This window comes from Palaemon carinicauda, chromosome 19 (genome assembly GCF_036898095.1).
Source record: "Palaemon carinicauda isolate YSFRI2023 chromosome 19, ASM3689809v2, whole genome shotgun sequence".
Classification (NCBI taxonomy): Eukaryota; Metazoa; Arthropoda; class Malacostraca; order Decapoda; family Palaemonidae; genus Palaemon; species Palaemon carinicauda.
In genome coordinates, this window is record NC_090743.1 from 84427363 (window position 1) to 84448529 (window position 21167).

Here is a 21167-nt window from a genome sequence, read left to right on the forward strand (position 1 = left end):
GCTCTGGAACACATGTTGAACTCTTCGGGGCGACTACGAAGGGTACTATTCAGCTACATTCTGCAGGTCGGTTCCTCGCTGCTGCACTGGTGCATGGTGCTCGACGCTCACGCTCTATCGGCTGGGTGTGCGTTAATGGAAGGCGACGGGTAGAGGTGTTGCTACGCACTGTTGTGCACTCATAAGCTGATTTAGAGCACGCAGGGGCTGGATTGCGAGCTGAACCTGAAGGTTTGGGTGAGTGTGCCTCAAGCCCGAGTGCATGGCAAGCTGCAGCAGGATCTGGGCAAGCAGGCAACTGGAATGCATGAAGATGAATGCTCATGCATGGAATGTAGATCAAGTTTAAGGATCCTAGGCCTGGAAGAATCACGAGAAGTGGAGCGGTCGTAAGGAGTGGTGACATGCTGGCTAAGCACTTGTGAGAAGAGGGATAGTCTCATTAGTGACGATGATCCTGGTAGCTTGTAGCCTCGGAACGCACTGAAATGTGGTGACGTGCAGTGGACTGCTCACTCGCTGATGCAGGGTGACGAGAGGGAGCTACTTCATACACTTAAGCGCTCCTGGATAACAAGAAGATGTCCTACGATACTGATGGTCATCATGGGATCTCATTCTTTCTGCACTGACAAGCGAGGGTGGAGAGCGCCAGGAAGCGGGGCTCGCTCAGCGCTCCGGCCAGGAAGGCAAAGTGGACTGGAAACCCTTAGCAGAATTGCGAGCACTCCAGGTCTCTGGAACAGGAACAGGTGAGGCTAGCGGGTGTAAAACCCACAGGGGGCGAGCAAATTCCACAGGGAAACCACGTTCTGACGGGCTGGAAAAAGGTGGAGGCGAAGCCGAGCGCTGTCTAGAAGATCTATGAGGCTGAGACCAATCCGGAGAGGACTTGACCTATTAACGGGAAAGGTGACCACAAAGAGGAACAGGAACGTGCCTCAAACTTTGCCTCCCTTCCGCAGTCTGAGCGTACTCAGGACGAGAGGAATCACAGTCGTTGATGGCAGGGGCTGCGGCACGTGAAGGTGGAGAACTCGGAACTGGAATGCAGCGCTGGCAGCAGAAACAAGGAACTTCTCTGACACGAAGCCTTCGGAGTCCTTAGGAGGAGGATCCGACTCCACCTACGAGGAAGCCAGTGTTCGCTTCCTCTCAGCTCCCACTGCAGCAACTGTGCAACACCTTCCTTTGACAGGGGACCAGCAACACCAAGTGAAGGCCAGATCTGTAACAAATCATCAAATGAAAAGGACTCCCTACAGGAGAGGGCGGCGCAGCTTCGCTATGGGAAACGGCAATGTCCTTCGAACCTAAGGGTTAACCTAGAGTGAAATGGTCCACACTCCTGTTCAATCAATCCCCTGGGGAGACTGAGCGAGAAGGAGCTTCGGGAAGAGATCAAGGAGTTAAAGAAGTCCGAAGTTACTTCGACTTCCAGGATGACCACTCCCGACACTCCTCACAAGTGTCATCCTGTATACATGGTCATCCTAGACAGGCCGGACACAACGAACGAGCGTCAGTCTCGACCGCGGACATGAAGGTGCTGCATTTGGGCCTTTCAGGTCCTGGACAAGTTCACACGATGACTGGAGAGAAGCCAAAATTACTCCCTAAAAGAAACAAAATGGAAAATAATTAGTCAAAATGGCCATCAAGGTTGGGGGACAGAAAGAGACAACGTCCACTGTCAGCCGAGCCATAAGTAGATGTGAAGAGACAACACCGGTGTGCGCGTGAGTGAGCAGGGTAGCTGGTACTCACCCCCTAACCCCACCAACTAGTGGTGGGGTAGTTACACCTAGCTTAAAGTCTTATGGCTAGTCTTCCAGGTTCGCCAAAATTATATCCCTAATAAAGAGCTAAAGTATTTGTATTTAGTATTGGAACAACTAGACATTCACTGTTTGAGGAAGTTTTCACAATCAAATAAAATATAACTGTTATTCTTGACATACGTCCTATGCATACAGACTATATATCAGAGATGTCATGAGATCAGAATACAGAAACTAACTTATATCTTACCAGAGTTCCATTTAGGTGAACAGGAACTGGTCTGTTGTACCAAGGTCCATGCTCCCCATTTGTACATATTGCTCTGGCACAATTACAAATGTGGTCCATAAGGCCATTGCAGTAAAGGAAACATGTTCTTTTAAGTTCTGCCCTCTGCTGGGCTTGAAGACGTACCTTCACCACATCAAACGGCGTCACTGCAAATTAAGTAATTATTAGTGTTTGATGACCTGACTTTCATTACCATTACGATAAAAACTACAAATTTAATATATGAACAATTTTAAAGTAATTTGTATTTTTCCTAACGTAACAAACCTTTAGATATTTAATAGGAAATATCTTTTGGCGGAGCTGGAAGACTAACCATTAACTCTTTATTGTGAGGGGGGTACCCAGGGTGGAGGGGATACCTGGGATAACCATTTACCCCAACTCATTTAAATAGTAGTGGTATTTCACAACTTTTGATTGCAGGCAGGAATAATAGGGGGCAGGTAATGGCGGGACAATTTGATTAAATAGCTAAAAGTTTGTTCGTTAGGAAAAATAACATTGGCCAGGGAACCATCCACCCGTTATGATACTACCACTAGTGTTATTGGATCCTTTGTCCAGACAGTACTATATTGGATCCTTCTCTTTGGCTACAGCTTATTTTTTTCTTTGGCTACACATACACCAAATAGTCTGGCCTATTCTATACACATTCTTCTACGTCCTCAAACACCTATCAAAATGACAAATTCGTAGATAATTTGTATTTTTCCTAACTATACAAACCTTAGCTATTTATATGGGGTAATTACTTCGGCGTAGCTGAATGACGAGCCATTAGAATTTTAACGAGGGTTTACTACCCCACCGCTAGTTAGCGGGGGTTAGGGAGGGGTAGCTTGCTAAACCCCCCCACCCCCACAAACACACACACACACACACACCGGTGAATACTTCACTTTGCTTAGAGGTAGGACTTCACAGGGGACAGGGCTGGCGGACAAGTTTAATTAAATAGCTAAGGTTTGTATAGTTAGGAAAAATACAAATTATCTACGAATTTGTCATTTGTTCCGTAACTGAAATACAAACCACGCTATTTACATGGGGTGACTCAACCCTTAGGAAGGGAGGTAAGTCCCTGCCATACTAGCTTTGGCTTGCCCGGGGACTCCATATTCGAGTATGTAAGTACTCGAGAAATAAGGAGTCCCTGCTCCTCACTAGCATGCTGTGAAACTGCTGCGGCCTACATAAGTTGTGTGTGAAGGTGAGGAAGTGACTCGTCCTAGGAAGTTGACCTAGAGTTCTTCAGATGGAAATCTAGGCTAGGACTCTCCCGATACCACTTCGTCAGGGTATGGGGACATGACAGTATTATACTTAATACTAGGAACACAAGGGAGCATGGTTTACCTGCAGTGGTTCGAGGTCAGCTGTGCAGAGAACCCAGGATGCTGCTTTCTCAAAGGGAGGAGAGGATGAAGAAAAGAATAAGGACCAGACAGATCTTTTCATTCACGCAGACTAAAACCGGGTAACAATGCCCTCAACCTTCTGCTACTTGTCCATTAAGGAGCCTGAGGTTTTAAACCAGCTGTTGTGCAGCCACCACAGGGCCGATAGAAAACGTATCGAGCCTCCTGTGGGTCAGGTCTTGCATGTAGTGGGCTGTGAAGGTCGTCCGACGCTTCCACACCCCAGCTTGTAGCACCTGCATCACTGAAAAGTTTTTCTTGAAGGCCAGAGACGTAGCTATGCCCGACATTATACGCTCTAGACTAGAGCGACGTGACGGAGAAGGGTCAGGATATAAGGCCAGATGTATTACCTTGCAAATCCAGGCCGAGATAGTATTCCTGGTAACCCTCCTCTTCGTTTTCCCAGTGCTCACAAACAAGGCTTGCACCTGGGAACGAACTGCAGCTGTTCTTTTAAGATACAACCTCAGACTCCTCACTGAGCACAGTAGGAGATGGTCTGGGTCATCTGTTACAGAACGAAGACTCGAAACCTGGAAAGAGTCGAACCTAGGGTCCGGCACTACCAGATTCTGAGTCTTGGTAACAAACTCAGGGACGAATCTGAACGTTACCTCCCCCCATCCCCTTGAATGGGAGATGTCGTACGAGAGACGGTGCCGTTCACTGACTCGCTTGGCCGAGGCCAATGCTAACAGGAAAACCGTCTTCCAGGTAAGGTGGCGATCTGAAGCCTGGCATAATGGTTCGTAGGGAGGTCTCTTCAGAGACCTGAGAACTCGAACCACATTCCATGAAGGAGGTCTCACTTCCGACTGAGGGCAGGTAAGTTCATAACTTCGTATGAGAAGGGAAAGTTCCAGCGAGGAAGAAACGTCCATTTCTTTAAGCCTGAAGGCGAGACTTAAGGCTGAGCGATAGCCTTTCACTGCCGAGACTGAAAGGCGCATTTCCTCCCGCAAAAACACGAGGAACTCTGCTATTGCTGGAATAGTGGCATCGAGTGGAGAGATACCCCTTCCACGACACCAACCACAGAAGACTCACCACTTCGCCTGGTAGACCCCTGCGATTGACTTGCGCAGGTGACCAGACATCCTGTTCACAACTTGTTGCGAAAATCCTCTCTCCGTTAGGAGATGCTGGATAGTCTCCAGGCGTGAAGTCGAAGCGAAGCTACGGCTTTGTGGAAGATGTTGGCGTGTGGTTGTTTGAGTAACTCGTGACATGGAGGGAGTTCTCTCGGAACCTCCGTGAGGAGGTGCAGAAGGTCCAGGAACCATTCTGCGTGATGCCATAGCGGAGCTATCAGGGTCATTGATAGATTGACCGATATTCTGGTCTTGTTGAGCACCCTCCTCATCAGACAGAACGGGGGAAAGGCATACAAATCGATGTCGTCCCACCGTTGTTGGAAGGCATCCTGCCAGAGAGCCTAGGGGTACGGGACTGGGGAGCAGTACAGCGGGAGCTTGAAGTTCAGCGCTGTAGCAAACAGATCCACCGTTGGGAAACCCCACAAAGTCAGGACTTTGTTGGCTACTTGAGGATCCAAAGACCACTCGGTACTCACTATCTGCATTGCTCTGCTCAGACTGTCGGCGAGCACATTCCTTTTGCCAGGAATGAAGCGAGCCGCTAGTGTGATCGAGTGGACTTTGGACCATCTCAGAATCTCTACTGCAAAATGGGATAGCTGTTATGAAAAGGTACCTCCCTGCTTGTTGATATAAGCCACCACCGTGGTGTTGTCGCTCATCACCACCACAGAGTGGCCCGCCAGGACTTGGTGGAACTTCTGAAGTGCTAGGAACACGGCCTTCATTTCTAGCAGGTTTATGTGAAGGTACTTTTCTGATTCTGACCACAGGCCTGAGGTCCTGTGGTTCAGAACGTGGGCCCCCCACCCTTTCTTTGATGCGTCCGAGAACAACATCAAATCCGGGGGAAGGACGAGAAGATCCACTCCCTTTCATAGGTTCTCGTCTGCCACCCAACACTGGAGGTCTGTCCGTTCCGCATGACCCACAGGGACCAAAATGTCCGGGGAATCATGTCCTTGATTCCACCGGGACTTGAGTCGCCACTGGAAAGATCTCATTCTGAGGCGACCGTTGGGAACGAGATGGGCCAGGGAGGAGAGGTGGCCGAGGAGACGCAACCACGTTTGGGCTGGGAGTTCTTCTCGATTGAAGAAAGGCCTTGCGACCTTCCTCAGCCTTGCTATCCTGTCGTTATGGGAAGGCTTTGTGGAGATTGGTGTCTATGACCATGCCTAGGTATACCAGTTTCTGAGAGGGCTGCAGAGAGGCTTCTAAAGATTTACCATGATCCCTAGATCCTGGCAAAGTTCGAGGAGCTTGTCTCGGTCGCGAAGAAGGGTTGCCTCCGAGTTAGCTAGGATCAGCCAGTCGTCCAGATAACGAAGGAGACGGATGCCGATCCTGTGAGCCCACGATGATATCAGGGTGAAAACACTGGTGAACACCTGAGGGGCTAAGGAGAGACCGAAACACAGCACCTTGAACTGGTAGATCTTGTCGTCTAGGCTGAATCTTAAGTACTTCCTTGAAGACGGATGGACTGGGATCTGGAAGTACGCGTCCTTCAGGTCCAGTGTACACATGAAGTCTTGTGGTCTCACTTCTAGTCTGACCGTGTCTGCCGTCTCCATACTGAACGGAGTCTGTTTGACAAACCCGTTCAGGGTTGTTGATGGCTGGTCTCCAGCCTCCAGACGCCTTCTTTACAAGAAAGAGTCGACTGTAGAAGCCTGGGGACCCGTCCACTACCTCTTGGAGAGCGTCCTTCTTCAACATGATCTGGACTTCTGCACAAAGGGCTTGCCCTCTTGCCGATCCCATGGCAAGAGACCTTAACGACACTGGATTCGCTGTCAGGGGAGGTAGAGAAGCTGTGAACGGGATGCGATAACCCTGACCGATTACAGAAATCGACCAGGTATCTGCCCCGAGTTGCTGCCACCTTGCCGCGCAACTGGTGGACATGCAGGGGGACTGCCAACCCTAGCGTTTATGGCCTCAGCCATTTCCTCTAGGGTTCTTACCTTCCCTGGAGGACTTCTTGCTCCTTCTGCTCTTGGCAGGAAAGGGCTTAGACACCTTCGGCTTTGCTGCTGTCGTCTTCTTTGTGTCCTTAGCCGGACGGGACTGTTGGGCCTCGATGTCAGGGCCCTATGGATGAGGGAATCCTGGTTGGACTTCCTCCACTTCTCAGCGGTTAGCTCCACATCCTTAGGCTCAAACAAACTCTTTACTATACACAGTACTATGTATAGTAAACACTAATACAGTACAGTGCACAGTAACGAATGTTTAATAACGATAACACGTGGCGTACGAATGTACTGTATTTAACACTACGTCAAACAAGCGAAAGCACACAATGTCTGTTAACGATACCGCGGTCGGAACGAAAAAGAGAGAGAGAGAGATGAACGCACGTGCGTAAGCAAGGTGGGATAGTTGCCGACCAATAGGAAAGCAGAATCTTATGGCGTCAGCTAGCATCTGAGTAGGGAGATAACCAATGTGTGAGCGGGAGGCTGTAAGTGAGTCTACCCAAGTTCAAAGTCTGGCGGCGCGCGCTTTTTAAAATTACTCTCGGCGACAAGTTGGGATCTCGTAAGCTTTTTGTATCCTGAAATTTTATTCGTATACTGGGGCATAAAAATCTTCGAATCGCTTTTCGTATCCTGAATTTTTCGTAAGCAGAAACTTTCGTATCCAGAGGTATCACTGTATTGCCTTCTGAGATCCCAAATCTTTTCCTAACCACTAGGGCAAGAAAATCATGAAATGAAGGGTTTGGGCTCTCTGTGATAAATCAAAGGCAATTAACTTCTGAACCTTCTGAGATAGCCGTGGGTTCAGAACTAGGGCCAGCCTCAGCTTCCATTCCTTCACCAAAGGAAACAGATTGCTCTTGGGCTACTTGGGAGTCCACAGAGCCACTCCTCCCTGGAAGGATCTCAGTGTGTTGAGGACCTTCAGCAGGAGATTGGGTGGGATGAACAGGAATTCCTGAATTCATCCCTTCTATACTAGAGACATGTTGTCTGTTATCTCCAATAGAGGATCCTCGTATGGGGCTACTTATCGAGGTAGTTTTTTGATGACGCTCGTGACGAAGACGTCAATCTGCAGTTCTGGGACTTGTTCCCATCTGGGAAAGAATAGGTCTGCATCCGTGGACCATTCCAACTCTATCGGCTTGAGCCCGAGTAGAACATACGCTGTCACATTGCGGATCAATTGTACATGAGCTGCTGATAAGTGCCATCCCTTTAGGTAAGGGATGGTTAACGTCACCTAGACTGTATGAGACGTTCTCTAGCCTTGTCGGTTCTGACATCTAACTCTCGCTTCGATGTCCCTGATCAACCTGAGGAGCTCTGATCTGTGTGGAGAGAGTTTCTCCATCCATGACAGGACCTAGCGGCACAGCCAGCATGCTAGCTAAAAGAGAGAGAGATAGCATGGAGTGAAGGCTGCCTTGTTACAGTGTATGTATACACTAATTAAGGATGTAAAAGTCTAATTTACTGCCTTTCTCCAGAAAGAAGGTTCAAATAGAAGGGGAGAATGTAACATTCAGGCTTCCATCCAGCCACAAGTACCAATGCCGGCAAGGTCCAGCCGGCGCGTAGCCGGCAGGCTAGCCTCCGGCAGCACTAGTACAGTCGGCATACTGCCGGATGAGTCAGCACCTCTCTGTGCCGGTCTGGCCGGCCTGTACCCTGGCAACAGAACTTGTGGCCAGCAGTCCAAGGGAGGACTGAAGAACCTTGGTGACAGAAGGGATTTCCCATCCACAGCCAACATGGCTGCCGGCAGCTGCCAAGGCTGCCGACAGATGACATGGCTACCAGCAGCTTGCATAGCCGCCAGCAGCCGTCATAGCCGCCGAAAGTTTGTATAACACATGGTCGCCGGCAGCGAACATGGCCACCGGCAGCTAGCATAGTTCGCAGGCAGAATCCGAGTGAGTCGCACTCGAGAAAAGGAGTCCCTGCACCTCACAAGTTCCTTGCTCCGCAAGGAACCGTGTGGCCTACATAAGCTTGTGTGTGAAGGAAGAAGTGTGACCCGTCCTAGGCAGTTAACCTGGAGTTCCAGAAGGAACTCTGGGTTAGGACGTTCCCAATACCACCTCGTCAGGGTATGGGGGACGCGACAGTATTGACTCAATACTCGGAACACAAGGAAGCATGGTTTACCTGCAGAGGTTCGAGGTCAGCTTTGCAGAGACCAGGATGCTGCTTCCCAGTAGAGGGGATGATGAAGAAAGAAGTAAGGGCCAGACATACTTCTTTCGTTCATGCAGACTAAAACCTGATAACAATGCCCTCAACCTTCTGCTACCTGTCCAAAAAGGAGCCTGAGGTTAGACCAGCTGTTGTGTAGCCACCACAGAGCGATAGAAAACGTATCGAAACTCCTGTGGGTCACGCCCTGCAGGAAGCGGGCTGCGAAGGTCATTAGATGCTTCCAGACTCCAGCTTGTAGCACCTGCGTCACAGAGTAGTATTACTCGAAGGCGAGGGACGTTGCGATGTATCCGACATCGTGCTGTAGGGCGACGTGACGGGGGAGGGTCTGGAGTCAGGTCGAGATGAATGTCCTTGAGTCCGAGCTGAAGAGGTATACTGGTGACTCTCCCCCGTGTCCTTCTTGTGCTCCCAAACCGGCTGCAACTGAGGACAAACTGCAGCTGTTCCCGAAGCTAACCTCTCGATTCCTTTACTGGCAAGAAGGAGAAGGTTTTGGGACATCAGATACAGAATGGTGACTCAAAATCTTGAAGGAACTGGACCGAAGGGCCGGGACCCCAAGATTCTGAGTCTAGCCAACAACTCAGGAGCGAACCTTAGAAAGGGCAGAGTCGTACGAGACCAAGAAGATTGCTTACACACTGGCCGCGGCCAGAGTGAGCAGGAGCCCCAAGACGGAATACCATCAGAGGCCTGACGTAAAGGGTCTTGAGAAGATCTCTTAAAGGACTAAAAAGTCCGAGCCATGCTCCAAGTTGGAGGTCTCACTCCGACTAGGGCAGGGACGTTCGCAGCTTCGCATGAGCGAGGAAAGGTCCAGCGGGAAGGAAAAAGTTATTCATTTAAGCCTGAAGGTCAGGGAAAGGCTGAGCGACAGGCTTCATTGCCGAGAGCGGAAAGGAGTTTCCTCCCGCTGAAAGGCAATAAGATCGTTATTGCTGGAGAAGAGGCCTCAAGGGGAGAGGTATATCTCCCACGACACCAACCACCGAAGACTCTCCACTTCGCCTGGAAGACCCCTGCAGATGACTATCGCAGATGACGCGACCTCCGTCCCGCGACTGTAGCGGGTTGTCTCTTCTTGAGGAGGAGGCGTAGTATCTCCAGGCATGAAGCCGAAGCGACGCCCCGGCTCGTGAAAGATGTTGCAGTGTGGTTGTTTGAGTAGCCTGTGCCGTGGGAGAAGCTCTCCCGGGAGTTCCGTCAGGGGAAGCAGAGGGTCCGGAAACCGTTCTGCGCAAAGTCCCAGTGGAGCTCTCAGGGCCATTGAAAGGTTGACAGACAACCTGGTCTTGTTGAGACCCATTCTCAACAGACAATAAAGGAGGGAAGACGCAGGCGTCGATGTTGTCCCACCATCACCGGAATGCATCTTGCCAGAGTCTCGGGTCTGAGACTGGGGGGAAGAACAGCGGAAACTTGAAGTTCCAAGGTGTCGCGATCAGGTCCCCCAGACCAGGACTTGCTGGTTACTCAAGGCCAAAGACCCCCAGGTACACTCTCTCTACGAGGCTCTGCTCGGATAGTCGGAGAGAACATTCCTCTGCCCGGAATGAGAGAGCCGATGGTGGTATTGAGAGTATCTCAAATCATCTCTATCTCTACTGCAAGATGCGAAGGTGTGAAAATGCGTCCCCTGCTGGTTAGAACACGCCACAACCCTGAAGTCGACGCGCACGGAGCGACCCGGCATGAGCTGTAGGATCTGTAGAGGGGCCAGAATACGGCCCCTAAGCCTGCCTGAATGATGGAGAGGTATCCTTCAGGTCCTGACCATAGGCCTGGACCGGAACATGCCCCCCCCCCCCCCCCTTTTCTTTGACGAGTCCGAGAACAGCATCAAAAATGTGGGAAAAGGACGAGAATATCCACTCCCATCAAGAGGTTCCATAGGTCAACACCCATTGCAGGTCTAATCGTTCCACTGGTCCTATAGGGGCCAGAAAGTCCAGTTAATCGTTGCTTTGAAACCACCGGAACTTGGGCCGCCCCACAGGGAACTTATCCTGAGGAGACCGTTCGGAACTTTAGACGGGTCAATGAGGAAAAGAGAACTAGGAAACGTTCCAAGGTAGGGCTGAAAGCTCTGCTTGACTGAGAACAGGTACTGCGACTCTCCTCAGCCTTGCCACAGTCAACTGAAGGGAAGGCTCGGAGGAGGTGGCAACAGAATCTGGCGTCCCCAGGCGGTCACCCATCCAAGTACCGACCAGAACCGACGTTGCTTAACCTCGCTGGACGGACGAGAAGCGGGGTTTCCAACATGGTAAGGCCGTTGACTCAATATCATAGCTGGATACTCCAGATGTTGAGGCAGAAGAAGAGAAGGCTCCTAGCAAAATACCATGAACCCCCACTCATGGTAAGCATCCGGAAGCTTGTCCCGGCGCTGAAGAAGGTCGAACCCGAGCCTACCGGAGTTGACCAGACCTCCAAAAGGCGAAGGAGGCGGAAGCCTGCACCTGAGCGGCCATGAGGAAAGCAGGGAGAGTTCTCTGGGGAAAAAAACTGCGATGCCACGGCGGGATCGCCACACTGCATCTTAAGCAGGAATACCTGTAGTCTAGGCTGAATTCCACGAGCTTCCTGGAAGATGGATGGAATGGAAACTGAAAGTACCCGTCCTTCCGATCCAGGGCCTAAGGAGTCCTGTCGCCTCGTTACCAGTCTGATCGCTTCTGCTGTTCCACGCTGGACGAAGTTTGTTCGACAAACTTGATCAGGGCTGAGAGGTCGACTACGGAACTCCCGTCTCAGATACTTCCTTACAAGAAAGGATCGACTGAAGAAACCGGGGGTGAAGCCGTCGACGATCCTATGGAGGACCTTCTCCTAAGGCATGGATCATTCTGCCCAAACGGGCAAACTCTTGCAGACCCTATGGCATAGAGGTTCAGAGACACTGAATTCGCTGACAGAGACGGCAGGCGCGATATCCTTGGCTGATCACAGAGATCGTGCAGGAATGGGCATTGGGTAGCTGTCATTCGGATGAGTAACCTTAGGCATCCTCCCAGCGTGAAACCTGCAAGGGGGGGGATGCCAATCCTAGAGTTCGTGAACTCTGTCGCTCCCTCTAGGACTATGCCCCCCCGGGAGAGCCTCCCGTGCCACCTGTTCCTGACAGGAGGGAACTGCTATTGGACACCTTGTCTCAATTGTCGTAGCCGGACCGATAACTTAGGCCGATGTGGCTGAAAGAAAGAGGCGCTGGAGCCCAGCAGGGTCTGGAAGAAAGCGCCCTGGAGGAATGAAAACGGAAGTTGACTTCCTCCACACAGCCGCTGTCTATGTCTCTGTCCTTGGGCACAAACAAACTCTTCTCAAGGATGGAAGGGTGTCTGAGGTTGTCGACATCCACGGATGAGACACCCGAAAGGAAGCCCTCGGTCGTTGCGTCCAAATGGTCCAACATCGAGCTTGCCCGCAAGTTCGATACTTGACGACGAAACGCCAAGGTGCTTGAGCCCGAGAGGAGGAAAGTACCCATGACCTTCCTGTAGCTTCCTTGAACAAAACCTCGGGTCGCAACCGAGGAGGGAAAGGACCTGGCAAGCCCCTTTCACGAGATGGAGAAGAGGAAGTGGTAAACCAGTCACCCCTTGGCCGATGGAGAAATCTCGAACGGAAAGCCCCCCGCCAAAAAACCCTTCCAGGGAATGACGGGGAAGGGCTAACCCAGGTTCTGAAAAGAAGAATGTTGCTCAGACCTCCCTGAAGATTCTTCCTATTCTTGCATGTGCCATGCTCTGCGTTTACGGGGTGAGGCCGTGTTCTGGAAATACGCTCCAGAAGACTCGCCAGGTTGGCCATGCTGCGAAACCCCAATGGGAATCGCGGTCGCAATCGCCCTGGCGCTCGCGTGATGGTAAATCAATGGTTTGCGCGTGGGCGAACAGGGAAGCGCCCATGCGCGGGCACGCAGGAACGCAAACGAAGGTGAGCGAAGGAGCGCAGAAGGAGGGCGAGCGTGGTAGGAAGGGGGAGAGCTGGTGGTCGGCGAGCGATAACCCATAGGGGAGCAATGGATACTGCAAGAATTAAGCCGACGTTCGCGCGAAGAAACACCGTCGATCCGCGCGACGGAACACCGTCGGTCCGCGCGACGGAACACCGTCGGTCCGCGCGACGGAACACCGTCGGTCCGCGCGACGGAACACCGTCGGTCCGCGCGACGGAACACCGTCGGTCCGCGCGACTGAACACCTTCGGTCCGCGCGACGGAACACCGTCGGTCCGTGCGCGGGCGAACATTGGAGAGCATGTGCGCGGTCGCGCATGAGCGTAGGCGTGCATACACGTGGGCGTGTGGACGTGCGGGTGAGCGCAGGCGGTTGGGAGACCGATGACGCGTAGGCGGGCGATGGCGCGTTGACGAGCGATGGCGCGTTGACGAGCGATGGCGCGTTCTGGCGAGCGATAGCCCGTAGGAGAGTGAAGGCGCGTCGGCAAGCGATGGCGCGTTGGCGAGCGGTAGTGCGTTAACAAAACGCTGGCGCGCAGGTGAAGAATCGCGCGGGCGCGTAGACGATTGCCAACGCAAGAGAGGCTAGTGATGGTTAGCGCGCATCGTGCTAACAGAAGGCGCGCAGGTGCATCAGGAAGGTGACCGCTGAAGCAAGCTGTTAATCAGGGGATCCTAGACGGTCAGAAAACCGTTGGCACCCATTGGTGCGTGGCAAAGAAGGGCACGCAGATGTGCGCTGGCGATTGAAGAAAGCTGGCGCACAGAAGGACAGAAGTAAAGGTGAGCGCTGGCGAGCAGGAGGAAGATCTACGGCAAGACTCAGCTACCGGAGATCGTGGTCCACAGCAGGCAAGCGCTAGATCGCTACTGATGGTGTTCAGGGGAACTGACACGCGTGGCAGATCGATGGCGATCGTTGACGAGTAGGAGATCGCTGACGAGCAGGTGAACGTTGACGCGTCTAAGGTCGCTGGCGTGCTGGTGATCGCTGGCGAGAAGAAGGCAACGCGTGGAAGCCTGTGCGTAGAAGAAGAGTCCTTGACCGAGACCTGACGAAGTTCTAGATCGCGAGGCGAACGTGGGCGCACAGGGCGCGTAACAGGAACCAACAGGAACATCAGAGATGATCATCATTAGAGCGCTGACGAACAGGAGAGCGCTGACGAACAGGAGAGCGCTGGCGAACAGGAGAGCGCTAGCGATCAGGAAAGCGCTGATGAGCAGGAGCGCGCCTATGCGCTAACACTGAGCAGGAGCAGGAGAGCGCCTGTGCGCTAACACTGAGCAGGAGCAGGAGAGCGCCTGTGCGCTAATACTGAGCAGGAGAGAACACAGCAGAAGGGCGCGCAGGGGACCCCTGACACGCAAGGGAAGAACCCCCGTGGGAGGCAACCCTTTGCCCTGAAGGGATCGTTGTCCGTCGGAAGACTGATGTCCGTCGGAAGACCTTTCTCTGTCCGCCAGGAGACTGATGTCCGTCGGGAGACCGTTGTCCGTCGGGAAGACCGTTGTCCGTCGGGAAGACCGTTGCCCGTCGGAAGACGAGGTCAGACTGCTGTCCATCTGCACCAGGAGCGGAAGATCAAGAAGAAGGAGTTGTAGGCTGCATACGGAGATTCAAAAAGGCGCCTCTTAGCACCCTTAAAGGGAGATGGGAGGCCCTTACGACGAGGCGGACGGTGAGCCTTACGGCGAAGGAGGCCAACAGCAACAACAGCCGAAGAATCCTCCGAAGAGGAGTTTCTATGAGTGTACTCTCTCGTGAACGAAAGAGAAACACTTCGTAGAAGAGACTGGTCAGCCAGTGACCTAAAAGGAGTCATCCTCCGAAGAGGGGCTCCTGCAGTTGCCCAGCCCCTTGAGCGAAACTGCAGGTGTGACCGCTCAGCACCAAGAGCATAGTCGCACGAAAAAAATGCAAGAGAAGAACCCCCCAAAAGGGGAAAAACTCAAGCCTGGACAGGAAAAACTTCCCTCGGAAGGAAAGTAACCCACCCAAGGAGGCGAGCCTCCTGAGAGTTCTAAAATGAACTGGAGAGCTGTCAATCGTCACGGGAGTACTTCCAGTAGAAGGAGACACGCCCCTGACGAAAAACCAAAGGGGAGGCAACAACAGCCGAATCCCCAGGCCTCAACAAGACAGCTCACACCGTTGCCATATTACAGAAAAGAACTAGATCGGTAACTGTAAAAAAAATAAAACAAAAATCATTAGTACACATCCATTCCCCCGGGAAGGCTCCGAAGAGGAATCCCGAGGGAAAGGAAAACAAGAATTACACAACAGGCACGTGCCCTCACAACCACTTACACTCACAGAAGGAGAGCTGTAACCAAAACAGAATTATAACAATTATAATTATGTAACTATGTAATTATGTAATTTAAAAAATGAATGAACACTAAAGAAAGAACGAAAACCCCGAAAGGAATCGTTCTACAAAGCTGAAAAATTAACAAATACAATTAGATACATAAACTAATTGAGACAAAACGTACGGCGCAGCAACCCCCCCACACGGGAAGGAAGCTACAAAAGAAGTAGTAACGTAGTAAAAGGGTGAACGACCCCAAGAGAGAGAGAGAGAAAGACCAAAGTCAAACTCGATCGCGACCCAACAAATTACACCGTGGTGGCCTAAACTGCCGAGGGCTCCACGGAGATATCGTACACTACACACACAAGCACAAAACTCTGAAAAGGAAACTTACTGATTTCTATACTCAAATATATATACAAACATGAAAAAATGTTTGCATATATATTGAGTAAAAGAAAAGTAAGTGATTAAGTAAAGACAAAACAAACAATGGCTGCCAAGGGAGGACAAAGACAGAGACGTCTGTCCCAGTCCGAGCCAAAAGTGAAAGTGAGCTTCACCGGTGTGAGGGGGGGGGGGGGGGGAGGGGTAGCTAGCTACCACTCCCCTAACCCCCCCCCCCCCCCCCCCCCGCTAAATAGCGCGGGGTTCATACACCCTCGTTAAATTCTAATGGCTCGCCATTTCAGCTACGCTAAAAGGTAAACCCAATGTAAATAGCGTGGTTTGTATTTCGGTTACGGAACAAACACATTGTAAAGAATCAATACTCAACTTTCCCGAGGCGAAAGAAGCTGGAGATTGCATGATAATCCTTGAAAATCGTTCGAAAATGTCAGAACAACAGGGAACACCACCATGCGAAATCGCTACAGAATTAGGAATGTCCGCCATATTGGATATGGCACTGTTGTGATACTCATTAGTAGTATGGGAACTACGGTAACCTTGATACGGCTCCCCTTCTAATTCTGCCACTTTCCCCCTCGAAGCGTAAACGCTATTCGGGGTGCAGATTGCTATGTGGCATGTCAAGAATACATCCCCTGATATTATGCGATATCCTTGATAGAAATTTAAGGATATTCGCGCCAGGAGTTAGAATTGTGGAGACCTCAAGGTAAATTCTCTGGGAATATCACTTAGTCAAATATCCCTAGGAAGCTACTCTTAGGAACCTTCCATCAGGACAACATGGCTTGAGCCCAAATATATATATATATATATATATATATATATATATATATATATATATATATATATATATATATATATATATATATATATATATATATATATATATATATATATATATATATATATATATATATATATATATATATACTGTATACTGTACTGTATATATATATAAATATATATATACACTGTATATATATATATATATATATATATATATATATATATATATATATATATATATATATATATATATATATATATATATATATATATATATATATATATATATATATATATATATATATATATATATATATATATATATATATATATATATATATATATATATATATATATATATATATATAATAAAAAATAAGTTAAAAAACAAAAATTAATGGCAGTCCAAAATAGGCGAGGAGGAAGAGCGGTTACAACCGGTCTCCATCCGAGCCAAAAGTAAAGTGAGCTAAATCACTGGTTTATGAGCGGGAGCAGTAGCAAGTTACCACCCCCAACCCCGCTAACTAACGGTATGGGTAGTTAATCCTCGCTGAATTTTAATGGCTCGTCATTTCAACTTCGCAGAAAATAATACCCCTAAATAAATAGCGTAGGTTCGTATTCCAGTCACGGAACAAATAGATTTTTCACATGTAAATTATAAAAAGATTTATGTCAGCCTGTTCAACATAAAGACATATGCTTCAAGTTTGAACTTATGAAGTTCCACCAATTCTAGTACCTGATTTTCCACAAAACCTAATCTATGAGAGTTACAATTTAAGTCATTACCTAGACCAGGTCACTGACACCTGTGTGTGATCAACTAACATCCTGGTAGCAAACCTCAATATGCTGGTGAGCTGACAAGGGGAGAGCTGTTAAAGTTGGGAGCTATAAAGTAGAAAATCTTACTAAATCACAGGAATCCTGGTTAAAAACAAAATGGACTTGCTAATTTTTTCCTGATAGATAATGATAAAATGAGAAATGAAATAAATAATTAGAAAAATTAGACATCTGTTTAGAAAGTCAAACTAATATGACTACTTTGCATACTCAGCATTAAAGCAATCTAGTATGAATTCTCAAATTGCATGGCATACATATGGTATCAAATTTCTGAAAAGCTAATACACTGGCAGCCATCCCTCAAATTTCTCTATTTTTTATCAATTGCAAAACACTACTTTCATCAAATTGGCAACCAGTCCATCAAAGTCCTAACCTACTTATTTGTAACACTTCCTTTCTTCAAAAACCTAAACAGTGGAAGTATAATCAAGATATTTTATGACAAGCGCTCAAATTATAGTTTGGATATCTATTTTGCATATAATATACAGCAGGACTGGGTACATTCTATAAATTATGTAAATTACTGTATTCACTAAATTAGTACAATTAGTGTCCTACTATTTCAACAAATAAATGTTAGCTAGATCACTAATTTCCGGGCCCTAATCATGTGATTGAGATAGGTTACTCAAAATTTTATCGATAAAAGAGAACTCCAATCAAAATATACTGTACTTACAATGTGTATTTTTTTCCAATAAAAGTGCTCTACTTTAGGTACATCTTGGTATCTCAAGGATGCCATCAGTCAAAGCCTCACATGGAAATGAAGTCATAGGCAATGTTAGGTTAGGTAGGAATACCTATACTAACGACATCATGCGCTCGACCTCTCATATGTATAACTTTGTGTTTAATACACACTGTACACACAATATTGTGCTTATAACAGGTTATGTACATGATCCCTCATGTAGATAAAGTCATATAAGTTCAGACAGTCTAGCCTACATATTATATTCACGATATACTATGTACGTTATTGTTACGGGTAGTGTGTACAGTGTAACTACGGGTGACATATTTACATGTGGATCAGAGGAGCAAAACTCAGCACTTATTTACAAGTAAAAGAATGTCATGTTAAACCCAAAACCCTCAGTACTGTATAAAGGACTTATATAGCCCAACAGAAGAAGTACCTCATTATACAATAAGGGTAACGTGAATATGGGAAATTATAATTCAGTAGCTACTTTCCTCTTGGTAAGGGTAGAAGAGACTCTTTAGCTATGGTAAGCAGATCCTCTGGGAGGAGAACACTCCAAAATCAAACCATTGTTCACTAGTCTTGGGCAATGCCACAGCCTCTATATCATGGTCGTCCAGTGTCCTGGGTTCGAGTTCTCTTGCTTGAGGGTACACTCGGAAACAACATTATACCTTACTTCTCTTCCTCTTGCTATTTTTAAATTCTTAATAATTCATATATGAAATATTTATTTTAGTGTTATAATTTTCTTAAGCTTCTCGTAGTTTATTTCCTTCCCTCACAGGGCTATTTTCAATGTTGAGGCCCTTGGGCTTATAGCATCCTATTTTCTCCATCAGGATTGTAGCTTAGCAAATACTAATGCTAAAAGTAACGAGGCAGATTTGCCCGGCAAGAAAAATAGTTACTAGAAAGTCATGGCGATGTTCCACTAACACAATACTGAAGGTACTTACTAAATATTGAGGTAATGACAGCTCCAGTACATGACGACAGCAATTGCTGATTAAATTTCAAGTCAGTCATCACTGCGAACGGTTAACGTATGACCCTAAACCACAAAATACAGTAAAAGACCCATTATGTCACACATTACGGGGCACTTTGTTTACAATCATGAACGGGGACGGGAAGAGCACTACAAGCCTAAAATTGGATCGTTGAAGGCTACCGAGAACTAATATATTTATATAAATCTATATTGTATTCAATAAATTAATGGTTTCATTTGATTTCATACATTATTAAGGTTTGTTTAACGTTATCACTTAATGGTGGTAATTTACTGCGTTTGTGCTGTTTTGTTGTTTATTGAAATGAAGCTCTAAACTTCTAGCTTTCAGCTTAAGGTGTATATTTTAAATAAATGAATATAGTATGTTCATAAGCTTCAGAAGAAATTCCCAGAGGAGCCCTTGATTGTATAACAACGGTGCTCAGACTGTCGAACAACACCAACATAATATAAGAGGGCACTGATCAAGTCTATAACGAATTTTATTAGATAATAATAAGAAAATACTTTAATTAAGAATGTGTTCCTAACAACAAATTAATGCAGTAAAACACGAAATATTGAGCCTTTATTTTTGGCCCCTGTTTATAATCAGATTCAACATGCCTAGTTTCCGATATGTTATATAACACTTCGATCATGCAAGAGCAAAGTAATGCGTGACATTCAGCACGTTCGCTTTATTTATGTGTAAAATTTCCCAATACTAATACCTTATTTCACAAGGCAGCCTCTTTTATATATCGGTTAACATTTTCAGACATTTATAAAACCATACAATTATAGTTTTGTGATACTAATGTTGGTACAGAATACTTTTGAAAGACAATCATTAAACTACGTTGCAAGTGGTGGTTCATGGATACAAATACATTTCAGTTGATTTCCCGTCTCATATATATACAAATCCAAGTATTGTAAGACTTCCGGATATGACTACGCATTATATATATATATATATATATATATATATATATATATATATATATATATATATATATATATATATGTATATATATATATATATATATATATATATATATATATATATATATATATATATATATATATATATATATATATATATATATATATATATATATATCGTCTCCTATCATGCATATTGACGCAAAGGGCCTCAGTTAGATTTCACCAGTCGTCTCTGTCTTGAGCTTTTAAATCAATACTTCTTCATTCGTCGTTTCACACTTTACGCTTCATAGTCCTCAGGCAATTAGGTCGGGGTCTTCCAACTCTTCTAGTGCCTTGAGGAGCCCAGTTGAAAGTCTGGTGAACTGATCTCTCTCGGGGGAGTGCTGAGAGCATGCCCAAACCATCTCCATCTACCCCTCATCATTATCTCATTCACATATGGCACTCGAGTAATCTCTCATATAGTTTCATTTTTAATTCTGCCCTGTCATTTATCTCCCAATATTCTTCGAGGGCTTTGCTCTCAAATCTACAAAATCTGTTGGATATTGTTTCATTGTCATACCACGACTCATGTCCATATAGTAACACTGATCTCACTAAACTGATATATAGCCTGATTTTTTTTTTTTTTTTTTTTTTTTTTTTGTAATTTCAGGCTATTTGTTTTCCCAATTTTATTTAACCTAGCCCTTGTCTGATTTGCTTTTTTTAATCTTTCATTTAACTCCAATTCTAAAGACCCTGTATTAAAGATCATAGTCCCTGCGTATTTAAATGATTGTACCTCATTAATCCTTTCTCCTTCCAATGATATTAATCTTCCATTGCTCATTCTGTTCTCATCTCTGTCTTTCTTCTATTTATCTTGAGCCTAACCTCCTGCATTCTGGGAAGCAAGCATTGCAAATACTGTGGTGTTCTGCCAATAAGAACAGCGTCATCAGCATACTCTAGGTCAGCTAATTTCCTGTTACCAGTCCAATCCTTCACCATCTACAACTGTTCTATGCATTACAGATCCATGAGGAGGGTTAATAACATAGGTGACACCACATTCCCTTGGAATACTCCACTCTTCACTGGAAATTCATTTGATAGGACTCCACTAACATTAACTTTGTACTTGTTATACTCATACACTGTGATATATATATATATATATATATATATATATATATATATATATATATATATATATATATATATATATATATATATATATATATTGTGAAGTGAGTTGAGTTTTACCCATCAAGTAACCTGTATATACCTCACATTTCTTTTTTTTTTTTAAACAGCTTTGCTCTCATGAATTCCTATTAACTTGAAATATACACACAGACAAGCCTCAGCCCAAAGGAG

The 21167-nt window shown here is 46.8% G+C and overlaps 1 protein-coding gene and 1 pseudogene across 2 annotated transcripts in view; both read right to left on the minus strand.

The window, feature by feature from the left end:
• The window catches only part of LOC137658703 (mitochondrial glutathione transporter SLC25A40-like), a 74320-nt gene extending 55326 nt beyond the window's left edge, over positions 1-18994 (minus strand). Inside the window, exons 1-2 of one of the 2 annotated variants that reach the window (XM_068393699.1) lie at positions 18811-18994; positions 2032-2219 (exon numbers count right to left, since the gene is read on the minus strand). In XM_068393699.1, coding sequence (XP_068249800.1) covers positions 2032-2219; positions 18811-18880 — 258 coding nt within the window. In that variant the 5' untranslated portion in view covers positions 18881-18994. The remainder of the gene's footprint in view (positions 1-2031; positions 2220-18810) is intronic. The other variant, XM_068393700.1, reaches the window with a different exon arrangement.
• On the minus strand, positions 10955-11073 carry LOC137659393 (5S ribosomal RNA; annotated as a pseudogene).
• Positions 18995-21167: the final 2173 nt, after the last annotated feature.